General features: G+C 41.8%; 1 protein-coding gene across 1 annotated transcript; it reads left to right on the forward strand.

Moving 5' to 3' along the window:
* Window positions 1-358: 358 nt before the first annotated feature.
* On the forward strand, window positions 359-14025 carry LOC139480588 (uncharacterized). The gene is made up of 6 exons (XM_071263729.1): window positions 359-455; window positions 1108-1163; window positions 10038-10112; window positions 12548-12632; window positions 12964-13112; window positions 13826-14025. Exons 1-6 carry the CDS (start codon window positions 433-435, stop codon window positions 14023-14025), a joined length of 588 nt encoding a protein of 195 aa, XP_071119830.1. The 5' UTR covers window positions 359-432.
* The last annotated feature ends 4801 nt before the right edge of the window (window positions 14026-18826 follow it).

Here is an 18826-nt window from a genome sequence, read left to right on the forward strand (position 1 = left end):
GTAAAACCTACATGCCAAAAATACACTGACGATTGGACCAATTTCTTATTGTTCTTTCTTTCACACTTTTCACACATGAGAGTCAGTGACGCGAGACAGTAGCGAAACAATTGAAAACGCCCGGTAATTTGATTTAATACCTAATCCCAATCTTTCAACTCAAATGGTGCGCAACGGCGAGTAAAAACAGCCGCATTGTCCAGCAATGACAACTGGGCCCAACGGAATACGATTCTCACAGTTAATTGGTTGAGGGCGGCACGTGACCATGTCAATCAACGAGCCCTGCCCCCTGGGAAAGGGCTAAATCAGTGTTGCAACACGTGGGAAATATAAGCTTACAAACATTAGAGGGATTTGGATGGAGTCAGTGCGAGGGGAAACCTTGAGAGGGGATATAGTTACAAAACACTGGAACATACGGAAATATAAATGGATTTATACACTACTGTCAGGTAAGCAAATCACGTTCGCTTCCTCAACGTGTTTTATTCATCTATCATACTTGTTTTGACCATGAGTGAAAACATTAGCATCAGCTGATGGGCACGTTAATGACCAAGTACTTTCTATACATATGAAATGAACTCCTTGGTCATGACAATTCTGTTTATTGGAATATATGTAAATAACTTACGTTTATAAAAAAAATGTTATTATTCGCGACAGTAATGTTAATTACTGTAAGTTACAGACCCACTGGAAGTGGAGATAATATACATGAACTCTATACACATTTGTTATAGTCGAACGGTTTTCTGTATTTAACTAGTAGTGCGAATATTGTATATTAATATTTCCCACGTTATTAGACAGGTCAGAAAAAGGGCACTGTGTACCTATTTGTTCGTTCTATCTTTGTTGACATCAAAGAGTTGGTCACGAATGACCATCATCTGTCAAATGTCATTTACTTGTCAACGTGCAGAATCGAGCATGACACCTCACACGGCCGAGACAGAATGCAATTTGAATAGAAATAGTTTTATATCCGAGTTGTTTTATTCATCAGAGTATAAGCTTCTCAACGTTTGATGGGGATAGTCGAATATTTCTCATATCTAATATAATACCTTAAGTGTACCACAATTGAATGATGGTTTTCAGATACCTGTGCACCCTTCTGATTTGGATTATGTATACTACAGAAACGATGTCACAAAGTAAGTAATATGTTTTTATTTTGTCTATATATTTTTTGTGCGACTCGCTGCAGGGAAAAGGAACATTAACCGTATGTTGAACTGCGTTCGTGTGAAGCGTGACAACAGGGGACTTCTAGCCAACACATCACAACACATATCTATATATACCAGCGTCACCGATGGATAACGCTTTAGAAGCGTTGCCATGGGAATCAACGAATTCTTTCTCCAACTGTTTCTTCCCATGGTACTGCGTTACGCTAAAGTATAGTGCATTGTGAGATGGAGGGATGGTTACAGCATCGCCGATAGCTATACACTAGGGGTTGTTATGACGCAATCTTCCCTATTGGGGGACCAGTGGTAATGATACCACACAGAGGGTTATGGTGGTGGGGAGAGCTCGCGTATCAATATTATACCCACTGTGGGTCCTAATTACATAGGATTACAAGGGTGTGGGTTTGATGGGAGAACACCATCTTGTGCTGCATCCAACTGCCGTGTGTTGACATAATGTTGCTAGGGATGGATAGACGCAAGTTGCATTATGCAAAAGGAATACCTAAACAGCCTTTTGGCTGTCACTAATAGTTAATTGTGGAGGACAAAATTGAATGTTTCCTTATTAACATGTAGCAAGCGAGTATAACCTTAACGCTGACACAATATTTGCCATTTTATGCATCCATATCACAATCTTTTCAAAATGCATTATTTTGCTCAAAATGATTTTCTGGGTATATATCCTTCCCTTACATCTCGGCCACGTACCACCAAGACCAATTAAATTTTCACTCGTAACATTGCCTTCCGACAGTTTCTCTTCAGCATCTTCGTCGAACGGGTACCAGTAACAATTTTGATCAGTTCGTAGTAATACCATATTAGCTCAGCGGTAATAGCAGGTTTACTTTGGAATGTGGATGGTATCCATGTACCCCACATGGTATTATGTCCCACGACCTAAGGATCAGACCATTGGTAATATACACAGCTTAACTTCATACTATATTAATCCCCATTATAGTATATAAAGATTGTTAACAATATTAAGTCCAGCTTCTAACGCAACACCGTCCCTTATTGCTTTAGCAGAAAACTCTGTAAGAAAACATGTCATAAGCTCTGGTCAGCAGGTGCCTGTCAGACCTAAACTCCTCGAGTGACTAGCCGTTTTGTCGCCCTCCGCTGACACTGGCCACAGTCCGGTCCAGTACATTGTCCTCACGCCCCCGGGGTGTCTTAATTACGATTGACACTTATATATGCCTCTGACTCAAAATCAGATAAATTTCATTCCATTTAATCCGGCTCTGTCGTCAGTAACAGGTGCGTCTTCCTAGAGGGCCTATTTGTATAAGATCTGAGATGTGGTCCGTCCTGTTTAGCACTGTCCCCCGGCATGCACTGAGAACAATCTTGCGAACAATCTTTATTTAAATTTATGTAAGATTAAATTAACGTGGCAACAAATGTTATTTTACCAGACCCATTCTATCCGTCCCGTGATTAGCATACATTTACATTAAGTAAATATTTTACCTGTACCACAGGCGGAAAAACTGGTATTACGTATTACGGTTAGCGAAATAAGGATCTTGACTAAATTACAAAACAAAATGTGTTGACTGAGTCTATAACTACAACTCACAACAATCTTTTTATGGGTCTACACATTCAACCACGTATACAATATTCTCGTATGAGTAAATGTGTAATAGTGAATCCAAAATGAAAGAAATGTTGTTCCCAATAACTCAGGGTCGATAGGGTCCAGCGTATCACGCTAGTCTTAGATATCGCGACAGCATCAGGTTGATGTATGAATTACCCCATACGTCAGACATAATATAGTCCATGAAATCTTATATTATATCTCCTTTTTCTTAAACGTTTTTCCCCTGATGTTCATTTCATATGTGGAATGGAGCTGGCTAAACATTTTCTTGGTTTCGGTCTTCTAAAAGACATGTTTTCCAGGGATGGAATCAGACAATACTCGGAAGTGTGAAAGACACTGGCACTCTGTGATATACCTGCTTCTAAGGGAGTATGTGGGATACATTAGCACCTACCGCTACTGTTACAACTCGCACTTCTGTTACTTCACTTATGACCTCAAAGAGAGTTTATTATCCGTGAACTCTCGCAGGTTCCTTGGTGGGTCAAACTGACCCCGTATGTAGGTAGAAGCAGCGCGTTACTTCCAGTTCACGGACAATGTAGCATCTTCGTCCCCCATTAGGTGCATCTGCAAGCGGCTTGTTTGAACCACTCGCCCTCTGAGTAGGCGTATCGTTATTGAGACGAAGAAACGCGGCGGTTGTAAACAAGGCGATGGTCGTTATCTTGGGTTTTATCGCCTGTCAATCTGACGTGTTATCATCGTTTTTGATGGATGTCCATCCATATTGGGGAGGGTAGAGTAGCTATCTATTTGCCTCGTTATAGCGCGGGAAGAATTTTGATTACTTTGAATAGCTGCCCGGGTCAAGCGATTGGTGTTATAGCAGGGTATAAACTTTAACAATGCTTATCTGATTGAACACAAGACTACATCAAAGCGCACAGAGCGGATATTGTTTTATACGTTTTTTTAATTTCATTCCTTGGCATTTGTTCTTTGTCTTTCATAGAAAAATTGAGATAGGTGCTATAGATAAGATTCGCCGATCAAGATACATGGAGCATTGTCACACCTCAACACAAAAAGCAGAAAAAAACACTTAAATTTTAAGGTTAGGTTTACCTTGCTTCACGATTGTTGACGTCAGACACGTGGAGCAACGTCAAAAGAACCGTCCCGAGAACGTATTCACCAATGTTTGATGGGGGCTAGAATTAAACAAATACACAGTTTTGTTTTGGACCTTGATTTTGCAGTGTTTCGGCGATTTTGTTATCAGCCTGGTAACGTTTTGATAACGTTTGCAATTTTGGGGTTAAATCCAGTTTATACTTCTTTTGCCCGGCAGTGCATACGAGATGGTGGCTCTATCATAATACAAACGTCAACTGTATATGGTCTCTAGTGTTAAGGATTAAATTTGGGTCAAAGAAAGCATAACGTTACTTTATGGTAAAATATAAGGTGCATTAAAACTATCACTCCTATGCACTCTTTTTTTTTACTGTTTCGACACATTAACCCCTTTACTTGCCACAATACTTGAGCCCAACACAAGCCCGGTACTATCAGTTACAATCACTGCTCGTGCTTTTAATTATCTGATAATAAAAACATTTGTCCCCAATTATTATGTTAAAATCCCCTGAGGTACCATCCTCCCCATCATTATGTTCCCCCTCAGCGTTTGAAGTTACCCGCTGTCTTGGAAGTCCGAACTAAGCATGAGAGCATCGCAATGCGCGATAAACGTAGTTCTAATTGACCCTTGTGTCCCGCGAGAAAGTTTATAGTGCCTGTTACCAGCGGGAACCAGGTCCGACGTATTGCGCTATCTGTAACGGACTACTGTCCATTTATCCCCGCATCTCCGGCCCTCCCATCTGGTCAAGGGGTTATGTTTGCATGCTGGGGCTGACGCTGCGAATGACCAGCAACAGCTGTAGATGTTGTAGTTGCAACTGTCACTGAAAATATGTCAGGGACGCCGTGCTTAATACGGTGAAGCCGTTTGAAGAACTGCAGGCATCATTTTAAACATATGGTGGGTACATGTTGAACATGGACGATGATAACAGGCTTTTCATTTACAAGTCTTCGTACCCTGGGCCCCGTTTCACAAAACAATCTTTGCGCTACGATATTTGTAAGTATATGTAAAAACATGGGAGTAACGATCGTCCTTGCACTACGAGTTTCGTAAGTTTATGTTTAAGTATGGGAGTTAGATCGTCTTAGCGCTACGATATTTGTAAGCATATGTGAAAACATGAGAGTAACGATCGTCTTAACACTACGAGTTTCGTAAGTTTATGTTAAAGTATGGGAGTTAGATCGTCTTAGCGCTACGATATTTGTAAGCATATGTGAAAACATGGGAGTAACGATCGTCTTAACACTACGAGTTTCGTAAGTTTATGTTAAAGTATGGGAGTAAGATCGTCTTAGCGCTACGATATTTGTAAGTATATGTAAAAACATGGGAGTAACGATCGTCTTAACACTACGAGTTTCGTAAGTTTATGTTAAAGTATGGGAGTTAGTAGATCGTCTTAGCGCTACGATATTTGTAAGTATATGTAAAAGCATGGGAGTTACGATCGTCTTAGCACTACGAGTTTCGTAAGTTTATGTTAAAGTATGGGAGTTACGATCGTCTTAACACTACGAGTTTCGCAAGTTTATGTTAAAGTATGGGAGTTACGACCGTCTTAGCACTACGAGTTTCGTAAGTTTATGTAAAAGCATGGGAGTTACGATCGTCTAAGCGTTGCAGTATGGGGGTTATGGTAGTTCTACGATTGTCTTATGTCTTTGTTAAAGTATAGTAGTTATGATAGTCTTAATGCTAAGGTCGCTTTGTTGAACGGGACCCAGGTAAGTCTCAAATCAGATTAAAATCATTTATCGGTTTAACAAGCTCACAATTAGAGAGAATTCGTAAAGCAACGATTTCAACCTGATTTTCGGCAAAGAGATCTAAATGAGAAAACTCATTCGTTTTGAAGTCAATGAATTAATGCGACTATATACAAGTAGTACTATTAAACAGGTTCTAGTTTCTAGTTAACAATGATAGGAGAACACAACGTCAATCAGACATTTCCTTGAACACGATAAGTCGATTGCGATGCTTCTTACACCTTAGCTCCATGCTGCACCAAACCCATCCCACTCCCACAAGAACAAAGATATATATCCGGTCGTTGAACCTGACCTTGTAGTTGTGGACACAGCATGAAAACAAGCGTAGGTATAGTAAATAGTGGCTGCTGCACGCTGTTAATAGCGTACTTATCAGAGATACCTCAAAACTGAGGGTACAGTGACCCTTAAGCACAGAGTTCATTCCGTTACTGTCTTATCAGTGTTTGTGCGACTTGGTAAACACCAGAATCGTGCTAATTGTTCCGTGATTATCCTATAAAGGTTACGTCCTTATGGTGTACTGCCATGGTGAAAGAAGTCGGTGTTTTGACGTAAACGCGACTCAAAGCGACGTGAACGTTAACAAGTCCTAAACGTGTACTGCGACATAAGATAAAAACACGTTCACAGAAATTGCCGGTTTAATTACATATGAAACACTGACGCTGACGAAACGGAACGAATAATAACTGAAATAAGTATTTAGTAGGCAATTATTTACATTGCACGTCTTGTGATACTACACTGCTATTTACAGGTTAGTCAGGGTATCCATGATCCTTGATACAGAGCCATAACGTTTACCCATAGTACTCGCAGTTGCCCGGGCTTTGAAAATATTTTTTCAAGCAAAATCATCGTACTAAGCTGACACCTGTTGTATCGTTTCGTTTTGTGTCAGTTGTCTTACGGATTTCAGTTTCTACAATCAGTGCAACGCGATTACTTGATAAAGGTATTAGCACCCATACCGAATCCTCCAACTCCAGTTGTCTTCCATAGAGGAATCTTCAAATCAGTTAGAATAATAATAAATCGTTTTCAGCTTGTTGCGCGAACCCATAACAGGGCATATGTTTCACATTAAACGAAGTGGTCTCTCCAAGCCTTCCGTCTAACCTCACCACCTCCCCAGCAAGCCAGTGGTCATAAACGTCCATTCACGAGTACCTCAAACGAGGGCGACGTCATGCGCCGCCAGCCGGGAGGACATGATTTATTTACGGTTGATAGTTTTGCACTGAATCTCTCCTTGAACCCAGTCATGATAAAGTAGAGCAATTTACCTTTGGTAAAGGCATAATTGCACATGATGCATGTAAGTAGTAGAATTTTCTTTGAACTTTACGACTGTTCAAGCGCATTTTGCACTCTTAAGAGTGTGCCATGTATACATAGCACCAACAGCTGGATGGTCATTTCCTGTTTCTGCAGAGTTTAACGGTATAGCAATAGACATGGTAGATGCAGTGCATGACACGCGTTACACATTATACTTACATACCACATCGCGTAATGGGTAATAATACAAGGCTACACGCAAAGGGGGCTGCGTGTCACGTTTGGTAGAGCTAAATAACCATGCATTAAGATTGCATTCAATACGTTGAGTCCGTAAATATATACGTGGGCTGTATAAATGCAATGCTGGGAAAACTCGTTAATATCGCAAAAATCCGAAGTTCGGATCTATGCCTCAGTAGGGTGTTTGATATCAAAAGAGGCATACACTTTTATAGTATTTAGATCTTACGTCTTCGATATCGTTACACACACTTGATTTGACCGGAAATTTACGAACGTTATCGAAACGTTACTAGGCTGAAAACACTCGCTGAAACACTGCATATGTAAGGTCCAATACATCAGGGCGCGGTCGGGTGGCCCAGTGGGTAAAACATTCGCTCGTCACGCCGAAGACCCGGGTTCGATTCCCGACATGGGTACAATGTGTGAGGCTCATTTCTGGTGTCCCCCGCCGTGATATTGCTGGAATATTGCTAAAAGCGGCGAAGAATCAAACTCACTCACCATCGAATAACCCTTACTTGTTTGTTTCATTTTTAGCCAGCATCAAACATGGGTGTATACTTTAACGCTGCAGATTACGTATAAGACGATATAACCTCATGGTCTATATCGACACCATCCTTATCTCGAAGTACGAAACACTAGACTCATCTTCCATGGGCTCGAGTACGGTTTTGCCGTGTATGCAGTGCACAATAAACCAGAATAACCCATAAAACGTTTAATTCGGATTAATAAAAATCTGACGTAGACACTCCGTGCTGTGTATGGGAGATAATCATCTCACTCTGTGGAACTGCGTCCGTGGGGTAGCCTTGTGGGTAAAGCGTTCGCTCGCCACGCCAAAGACCAGGGTTGGATTCCCCACATGGGAAGCCCATTTCTGGTGTCCCCTGCCGTGATATTGCTGGAAAATTGCTTAATACGGCGTAAAACCATCACTCACTCTGTGGAACTAGGATACCGAAAGACACTGAAACATAATCCCGAGGACGGTGCATAGTTGACGGTCTGATGGAGTTTTTGCATCACCTGCCGTTGAGCGTGTATTCATAAACCTGTCCAAGTACTTGCAATTTTAAGAAAAGTAACCACCCCAGGTCAAACTGATATGAAATCAATCACACGGAACGGATACATATCTCCAGTGAAGCAGAAACCTAATATTAACGTACGTCAACTGTGGACGTCAGTCCTACACTGGGTGATAAATGAACACCAGCAAGCATTGTCCGAGGAAGCGATGTCCGGCGGCATGACATATAGGTAAATTGTAGGCCTGAGCGGACACCCTATACTTGGTATTCATATCATGTCCACGGTCAGTATCCCTGACCTCGCTGACCGGGGTCACGGGAGATAACCCCGTGTCGGATAGCGCTGTGGAAGGTTCTGTGTGTCAGGCTGTTTGTTATGGTAGTCCACGGAACGCTCTTTGTTTATTTACACTTGTGAATATCCCACATTTTACTGTTCTGGTGACTAATATTTAGCTTAACGTCGCAGGTCATGTTTATGTGGTGTGAAAGTGTACATGCCTTTCCATATTGAACGTAAATAGTAAATGTGACCTATTCTCACGACCCTAATCTGACGATGACGTCAATATATTTTCTTTAAATTATTCTCTGCTTCATCTGAACCATTTCAAAGAAGATGTACGGCTTAAATGGAGTCAGCGTTATATGCATGCGATAGGGAGTCTGGGTTCTAATCCACAAGAACACCCTAACAAGTGAGCCGTATTTTCGTCATTTTACCACTAATTTAGTCGACAAAAGAGGGTTGGAAAAATCAAGAAATATCTTTTCAGCAGCCGCAACCATGTGACAGTTTTAACACATGACATAATGTATATATTCAATGTTGTTTGGACCAGACAAACCAACTAGTAGGTCAACGACGTATGACTTGACGAAACACAACGAACTCATTCATGACACATGTTAGCCTAATATGCTTTCCTTAATTAGGTTGTTCTGTTTTAATCACGAATAACCAGTTCTGGAAAAGTTACGATTACAAGTGCTTTTATACTACAAGTGGCTCAAGCCAGTAAAAGTCGATGCCATATCCTTCTTTACGGTCCTTACCACTCAACTTCAAGTAGTTCTGCCGAGAGAAAAAGTTACCCTAATGATGCTAATTGTTCGTCGCCACTAACGGGCGGTACTCTCGAAGCCCAAACCCTCTCTCATTAATCCTCGCACGCCAGTTAAAGGATTAACTCGGATCACAAGGTTACGGGTTTAACGCTCAATCTGTTGTGAGGTTAATCCGTTAACACGCCGCTCTGATTGTTTGAGCCAAGTGGTTGTCCGGGTGAAGGGAGAAATGAAAGAGATGCGATAACGAGGCTACTAAGAGCCAGGTAGATACCAACGATAGCATCTCCTTGCTAAGTGAATGAAATTGTGCGAAATATCTTCAGGAGAGATACATTACATGGATTTAGTCTCGGGAAGATCGTAAATGATAAAGTTTTGCAAATATTCCAGTGGTTACTTAGGTTGAGAGGGCAATTCGCGAGTCTGCCGTGTACAGATTGGCGCCATCTTCTTGTCACATGTCAGTCACGAGGCAACGCTGTCAAATATTGTCTCCACATGACTGTATGTCTTCTTGATGTATGGCCTGATAACGTGAATGTATTAGTGGTGTTTCGCGTTTATTAAACTGTCTGTACCGTCTATCAATTGTAACATGCAAAGACACGCTACAGTAGATTCACCCCAACTATGTTAAGGACACACTCTTGTAGCTTGTGCTGAACTGATTAAAACAATACTTTTTGTTTTTTTCAGACTCCCCAAGATGGTTAAAAAGCATCATACATTCCAGTACAAGAAACAAGCGATTCAGCTTCGGCTACAAAGCAGGTAAGCCAGAAACGCGAGAGGGAGAGGTTCAACAATACAGTAAACTACGGTTATAACGAACACCCTTATAACGAACTGACGGATATAACTTACTCTTTGGTCCCGACCACTTGCTGTAGTCATGCTGTATATGTACTTATAACTAACTACGGTTATAACGAACTAAAATTAGTAGTTCGTTATAACCGTAGTTTACTGTATATGAGTCATCACAGCGTGTTTGTGTGAGTGATACGTGCTGGCTACCCTGGCACAGCTGAGGGACTACATTTGATGCACATGGAAAAGAACATATACGTTCAAAATTCAATGGTAATGCCCACAAGAGGTACCACAGTAGCCACGTGTTTCTTTTAAGCTGTTTAATTGTTTTTTTAAGATTCGTAGCATCACAAGTACCAACCTTAAGGTTGGACCGCTCGTTAGCTAACTTTCACCACTTGCGTGTGATCAGTTAAGATAAAGACGATCGTGTAGAGGGTAAACCGGGGTGTTAGAACTGATACGGTGTGCTCGGATGAAGGATGCCTCTACAATTACCCACCAACCCCCACCGGCCTAACATCTGTAATTCTGCGGTATGTCGCAATGCCCCCACTCCGATAATGAACTGCACGCGGGGGAGTCAAAGGCAAGCATGTTTGTACGGAGATTTCTTATCTCTGTTTTTATTCCTTTAAAAGCTTTTGATGAGGTAATGAATTTCAGAGTTGGTTCAGCGATCTTACTGATACGTGCAAATGTTTGTAAGGCGAGCTTTGTGGCCATTTCGACCCTCAGTTGACTCAAGGTTTATGGTCAAGGTGTTATAAGAATGAAACAAGGCTTGTAATCTTGAATCAACGAAGACACCCGACATTGCAAGTACACATGATAAATGTACCTCAACTGAAGAAGCGTCCAACTCGATAGCTTGGTGATTTCCACTACAGATCTAGAAGCTGCTACTAGAACCTACACTCACATAGTCCCCGAAATAAATGTGTACGGTTAAATATAAGTAATAAACTACTCAAAAGAAGACGCTACACTGCTATACCAGATTAACTTTAGTCGAGTGTTCTTAACTTCTTTTAATCAGTGTATATAGGACACACCCCCCCACCCCCCACCCCCACCCCAGCAGCTAGGAACCCTCGTCTCTTTCTATTCCTAGAGCTGAAAAGGGGATGAGTAAAGGCTGCTTGAGCTGAAAAGGGGTTGAGTATAGGCTGCTTGAGCTGAAAAGGGGTTGAGTATAGGCTGCTAGCGCTGAAAACGGGTTGGGTAAAGGCTGCTCGAGCTGAAAAGGGGTTGAGTATAGGCTGCTTGAGCTGAAAAGGGGTTGAGTATAGGCTGCTAGCGCTGAAAAGGGGTTGGGTAAAGGCTGCGAGAGTTGGGGGTGTATGAAAATGGCAAGGGGTATTAAATATATGCTCTGAGACAAGTAGAACATTATGTGAATTTAGGCGTTGTCTTGATGTATTATTTTATTGTTATTGTTAATGAACTGATCCAGATTGCTGGTACTTCAAAGTGACATAAACCTTAAACACCACATTATACATTCTCCATGTTCACAATGACAATACGATTCTTAGTTTAACCCATACCCGCCCGTAATACAGTCCGTTCCCTATTGCGATGGCCCATGTCTTTTGAAGATGCCTTAAAAGATGCAAGATGCACAACCGTTCTGCTTCAACTGTTAGCTTCAAGATGGACCGCCGACATGCTTCAAGTGTTATTGCATAAACGTAATGGCTCACATATTTGCTCAATAGATTTACTTATACGTGTGGTATATAGCCGTTACATCACGACCCTGTGTCGTATACTGCCGTTAACGGTCATATATCGAGATGGCAAATGTAAGCACCAATCACCCGCCAACGTTATTTAACATCCTTGAAAGTTTATTCCCCTGAGAGCCATCAAGGGCAACCGTGGAGTATATTACGACCCTAGTAACCTAGCAATTCACATCAGTAAAGGAGATTACGTTCCTGACCAAAACAACCCAGGTACCCTAATTGCAATTAGGTCCCCGACTGACGCCATTCCTTCCTGTCCCCAACCCTCATAGTTACCTTGACCCCCACTCGGATGCCCTCGGGCGTTTCCGTAAGCTATTGTAAATAGGCATACATTAATCGCTACCTCTATTGTCGTCGTTGCTGCGTGTGGATGAAAACGGTGTTTGATAATACTAAATTGTGGCTATCTGTTCCATTTAATCTTAAAGGAGTGTACTTGAGGTTTAATAAAGGCGCGCGAGAAATTTAAGACCGGTCATGGACTATTGTTCGTTGATAAATGGTTACTGGTCATTTCTTTACTCAGCTAAAGAGTGAAAGTTAATCATTTTATGGAATGTGCATTGTCCCTGACAGTGTCGGGTAGTTTCAGTTTGTGTGAGGCTTTTTGTGTTTAAATCAAATGTTTCTTTCCCTCAGAAACCCAATCACCAGAGAGGTATCTGAAGGAATGCTGTAAGAACAACGGCGTGTGCATCCTTGGGAGCTTCTGCCAATGTAAAAAGTAAGTTGATATGTGTGATATCTACTGCTTTTTTACCACACATGTTTCCTGAATGTTAGTGGACTAAAAAATGAAATTTGAATATATATACTACTCCACAATTTTTGGAATATGATGGACAAAACTGATTCTCATGATATGTTATGTATAAATTTATTAAATGACGTCTGATTTCCCCTAGCAAAAGTAATGTAATATGGAATTATAACTAGATATAAAAAGAAAAATGTGACACAATGCAATGTTTTTATGATTGGGTAGATGTAGGATGATTATTGATCAAAGATCCATTTTGTGCAAAATGTCATTTGTTCCGATGGTATTGTTTCAGAGAGTTTTACGGGCGGTACTGTGAGTATGAAGTAAGACGGAGTTGGTGCGGCCCGGTCCGCCATGGGCAGTGGTTCCGGTCCGACTGCAGTCTCTGTCGCTGCGTCCAGGGACAGTCCATCTGTTTGGAGGGAGCCTACGGGAAGTGCTGTAAGTCATCAACCCGTGATACCGACCTCTCGTGCAATGCCAAGTATCGATACTTCCCTTATACTACCTCAAGTATTGATACGCCCCTCTTACCACCCATCGATACCCTACCATCATGCCACACAATGCATCAATACCCTTCCCCCAAATTCCCAAGCATCCATTTCTTTCATTCAGGCTACACCAAGCATATCAGCACGTTGCTAGTCTGAAGACAGTCGCCGAAACATTACAAACTTCCGGTCCATACCACAACTATGATCCCGTATCAAATACATCACCATCAAATAACCATTTCTTGTTAAGTCTAAGCTTTAGCATTTAGAAGTGATACACATAAGGAATAGAATTTATGGATGTCAACTTCTTTATTATGAGGAACACAACGTTTCGGAGGATATGCTTACTCCCTCATCACCTGATAATAAAGAAGTTGACATCCATGAATTCTCTTCCTCATTTCTTGTTTCATTTTTAGCCACGATCAAACATTGCCGGCAGTTTACAATGATCCGAGAAAAGGAACCCTTCTTACACACTTCCCAGAACAAAGAAATACTTCTCTTTACACTTCCCAGAACATAGAAATACTTTTTTCTTTATTTTCATAGTGACCCATAGTGACCGTTAGGTGTAAATAAAAACAACCCTTTCAAAACCATAAGACATCTCTGCTAAAGTCATGGTAATGCATTGACATATTTCGCTTTCAGCTGAGAAAATATCCAGGAAGGGCTACAAGCCAGAAGACCCCTCCAACATTGTGAAGATCTTCCGTCTAGAGGAGGGGGAGGACTACCTGGAGAACAGCTGGGCAGACGACACTAGCATCGCGTCATCAGTGGACAGACGGCATCCTCAGATCACGTTCCTGGCTCTCGTGACTCTCATCATCGGCATCGGGGTCGTCTGAAACTCCACCACGTTGTCAAGGTTTAGTACAAGGAGCCTCCCATTGGCTCAAAGTGTTGGGGTTGGGGTGACCCGACTTCCGCAGTGTTTCAAGGACACTAGCTCTGGACAATGTGGTCCACACCTGCCGAAACAGCCCGTGGAAATCGTGGAAACCTTGTTCCATCGAGTTGTCGTGTTCGTGACGACATTGGTAAACGCACCATGGTAACACATTGGAGGCGTTGGCTGCCAAGCTCGGTCATAAAGGTGTAGCTTTTACTGACCTCCAAAACATGGACCTTCCGACAGAACAGAAATCGGAGACGTCCAAGAATAAGCAAAGGAATGCTTGCAAATGAACTTTCCGCGACGGCCCAGTGATTTCTCAATGATCTCATTATATGAAGCACAAACAGCATGACAGGAGAGATGCAGGTTCCAGGAACCGCCCCGGACATCATGCGAACTGCCCCTCCCCCCAGCCTCCCGTGGCTATACATGTGATACAGATACTGATGAATCCACGCTTGTTTATTTATTCCTGTATTCCTGTATTCCTGACTCCGTGTATTCCGAGTTTAATTATTGACCATGGTCTTCCGACTTGAATGGAAAATGTTTATGGAGTACAGTTTGGAATTTCAACAGCCTGGGTTCATCAATGACAGACTAAGTGCATGTACAGAGAATATTTTCATATTTATTATATTTATACAACATATCTAGTAGCCTCATGTGCCAACTTCCAGAAACGATAGATATACCTTAATGTGATTGGTGGGATTTCAAATGTCTGACTTCTGATTGGTCGAGACACCCTCTGCATTTATGTGCTAATATGTAGTAGTGTAGTTATGTGTCTTTCTTTCGTCTTAATTGCTAGTCCTTGTCAGTTCTTCCAAATCAAATCAAGCATAGTCACGTAAATATATGATTCGCAAACCTATGGATTTTTTTCAGCTGTACTAATACTATGCAGATACATATGGGTACCATGAATTTACACATGCAAAGTTTATATTTTATTAATAAAACAATTCATAAAATGTATTCTTTATTTTTGTGTGATCAAAACTGACTGAACCTAGTAAACATCCAGACCGATTAGTGAACAATGAACCAGTTATCATCTTGACGCGATGACACGAACTCGCTGAATATTCAACGCTTTTTGGTTCGTCGAGAAAGAATACTACCCTTACACTCAGTGAATGCTCGAAGGCGATATACACGCACATCATATATTCAAGCAATATGACGGCGGTCTGTAAATAATCGAATCTCGACCAGTAAAATCTAATGATTGATATCATGAGCATCGATCTACTCACTTAGGATTCGATGACGTGCATCCACCAAATCAGCGAGCCTGATCACCCAACCGAGTTAGTCGCCTGTTACGACAGTGAGTCGCCTGTTACGACAGTGAGCGAGTGTGGTTTTACGCCCCTTTTATCAATATTCCAGCAATATCACGGCGGGGGACACCAGAAATGGGTTTCACACATTGTACCCACGTCGGGTTTCGAACCCGGGTCTTTGGCGTGACGAGCGAACGCTTTTACCACGAGGCTACCCGACCGCCAGCCTGTTACGACAACTATGGGTTACTGAAAACCGGATCTTCATGGGTCTTGTTAGTATGGGGCACAACATGACCTCCACCGTCTCTGGTGCAATTGTCCAGGCTGCTGCCCACAGCGCAACGTACATCACAAGATCATAACGGACCAGCCACCAAATGGAACAGTTTCCCTGATAAGTCCGGGTATTTATTCATTATTGGGTGTCCTCCATACAACATATACTCCGTCAGGTGCATGTAGGATAAATCTGCACACCAATCTCTAGGCTCGAAAACGTTTTCGTACTCTCTACTTAAACACAGTTTTGCGTTGGTTGGAATATAATTGGTTGTATAACTAAAATATATTTCGTGTTGCGTTGGCAAGGTTAAAAGGCAGTGCACATCGTCTTAAATTAGAAACTGGTAGATCTACACGTGGGCATACCAAAAGAAACTTTATGTGAAATGTGTTCCTATGAATATATAAAAGGTGGATATCTCTGATATTGTGTAGTGCAAATCAGTACTTGCCTCAAATGTGTGTTCTCACAAAGTATTATATTGTTCCTAGATTTCATAAATTGAACATAATGTATGTGAACAAGTCGTATATCATAAACAAACTATGGGAATGTTTATTTGAGAAAGTATTTGAGAAAATAACATGACTTTCCCCAGGCGCCGGATGGGATACCACCGTTGGTCTTCAGGACCTTGGAAGACCACTTCAAGAGGTATAGACGAATTTATTCTTTTTCAAACTACTGCTAGTCGACACTACTCGTGCCCATTCACGCCACCTCGGCTTCTGCGAGTCTACATCTGGTTAAGGCTAATATAATTCAAGTTAACATGTTTAATTTTAAGAAACTTTTAAAGTATTGTACAGCAAATAGTGCGGAGGTAATCCTAGAAGTTTCACTTGATGTTGATTTATGCAACCTATTTCCGACATGGCAAACGTTCGAGGGGTGTAACGCGACAACAGTATAAGGATCTATACCGAAACGTCGCCTTCACCATATTAAAGAAGTTGTTATCCACAAATTGTGTCTACTTTGTCATCCGTCAACTTCTAAGCAATGCCTATCAGACAGTTCGTACGAGGGGTAGCTGAAAGGATCTGAGCCTGTGTACGAATGGTGTATAGTGCAGCCTTAATAGTTGGCATGTATTGAATATATTGTACATGCTGCACTTGAACCATTAACACAACCAGGCCAGTTCTTTTCTGCAGGCATCAAAGTTACTAGGTATTCTCTGTTCAGTGTTCAGAAGGGGAAGAGAGAGCCTCCAAGATCAAAGATCAAGAAGACCTTCAACTGCCTTCTTCAGGAGAATGTTGGTAAAATACTGGTACATATCCTGATTATGGATGATTGACGACTCCCCACACGTCACATTGCCAATATGGCCAATGCAGCGGAAATGTAAGGGCGCTACAAAAGTCTCCTCCCACGAAGAAGGCAAAGTCTGTTCCATCAACTGACACGGCTTCGATTCTCTGATATTCCAAAGGTATCTTAGTGGTGGACTACCTCCCGAAAGGTCATATAATTATTAGCCAACATTATGCTAATCTGCGTGAGCATATCAAATCTAAACGTCTTGGAAAACTGGAAAACTAAAGGTGTGTCCCACTAGGTCAATGCACCTGAGCGCAATGCATAACTGTTGCTTTGAAATTGTTGAACATCCTCCGTATTCACCAGATTAGGCTCCGTCAGATTTCCACCCCTTTACAACTTGAAGAGTTACTGTCTGACAAGCATTATGCAAATGATGGGGTCATTTTTGGAGGAAGCCTTCTTGACCAGCGGGATCCAGTCCCGACTAATACCGGTTTTATATATAGTGCTAGTCCACTGAGATACCATGCCAGAGTATATCCCATTCACATGATACGGTATACCGAATCCGATCCACCAGTCCTTGTTTTAGCCCCTACAATGTTTTAGTCCTTTGGTATGACGAGGACGACGATTGAACCAACGATCTTCAGCTCCCTAGACCACGAGGTCCTGAAGTAGTGTTGTTCAAAGGGTTATTGAATAACGTAGTGTGGCAGATTGTAGTACTACCACACTTTGAGACAGCATTGTTGGCTGCTCTTGCCAGTTATGGCACTGTGCTGGTAATGTACAGGGATGTAAGCAGGTTTTCCCGGAAAAAGGAGAGGAAAAGTCTAGGGGGTCTGGGAGCATGGGGTAGTTTTCTACCTAATCACACGAACAACTGTAAAAAATCTCATTCACTTATAGGCTAAAAGACAACTTTATCTTAAAAACAAACCATCATCTGACTCTGAGTATTTACAATTTCTGTGTGACGCCACCCCACGTTATAGCGCAAATATTCGTGATAGTTAACGTATGATGTCCGAAAACCTATGATGCTGTAGGCTTTGACCGAAAACAGGACAATCTGTGCCCATATCCGGTTTTCGATCATATTTTTCGGAGTGTTTTTTTTAAATCTTTGATTATATTTTTACGCGGACTATTGCTTTAAAAAACGCGATTTTCCGCGTTTCCGTGCAGATTTCACATCCCTGAATGTACTATCTGACCATAGTAATTAAACCTATCAATCATCGCGTCCAAGATTACTGCACTTATATAGTGACGAGCGTGCATGCGTCTTCCAAGACCAACAGTGGCATCTCTTCCGGCGACCTCTTCGGGAAGATAGTTTACCAATTTGGTATCGGTTTTTACCATCATTTTATTCACCAAGTGTAGGCCATCGACCCATTGCATGTTGCCACAGCGCTGCACACAATGGGGATCGATGACATGCATCAACTAAGTCAGCGAGCCTGACCACCCGATCCCCTTAGTCGCCTCTTACGACAAGCATACCCACCTCTTACATTTACGGAAAGCATGGGTTGTTGAAGACCTATTCTACCCCGGATCTTCAGGGGTCTAAATTTTTGTATTCCAGAAAATATATGATAATTGTTTAGGACACACAATGGACGCAAGTGCTTATATGCTCAACTCAATATCAATATCAAATGATTTTCACCTTATCCATAGGAACACATTTCACATAATCTTTGTTTTTGGTATGCCCACCTGGGTGGGTGCTGTGGCTGCTTGTACTTGTCCCGACTAATGCTGCTTTGTATAGTGCTAGCCCACTGAGATACAAGACGCGGTTTCACATGGATACCCACTCAAACACAGAAAACTGACTCCGAGCCAATCAGTCATTGATTCAGACCCTTGATGCCGAGTGCCAGGCAGGG

This window comes from Haliotis cracherodii, unplaced genomic scaffold (assembly GCF_022045235.1).
Source record: "Haliotis cracherodii isolate W230 unplaced genomic scaffold, xgHalCrac1.p SCAF_4, whole genome shotgun sequence".
Taxonomy (NCBI): Eukaryota; Metazoa; Mollusca; class Gastropoda; order Lepetellida; family Haliotidae; genus Haliotis; species Haliotis cracherodii.

Bases quoted from the DNA above. Each gene is read 5' to 3' on its own strand.
- LOC139480588 (XM_071263729.1), top strand. From the start codon at position 433: ATGGATTTATACACTACTGTCAG. The intron at 456-1,107 runs GTAAGCAAATCA...GATGGTTTTCAG, and splicing joins GATTTATACACTACTGTCAG to ATACCTGTGCACCCTTCTGA. The intron at 13,113-13,825 runs GTAAGTCATCAA...TTTCGCTTTCAG, and splicing joins GGGAGCCTACGGGAAGTGCT to CTGAGAAAATATCCAGGAAG.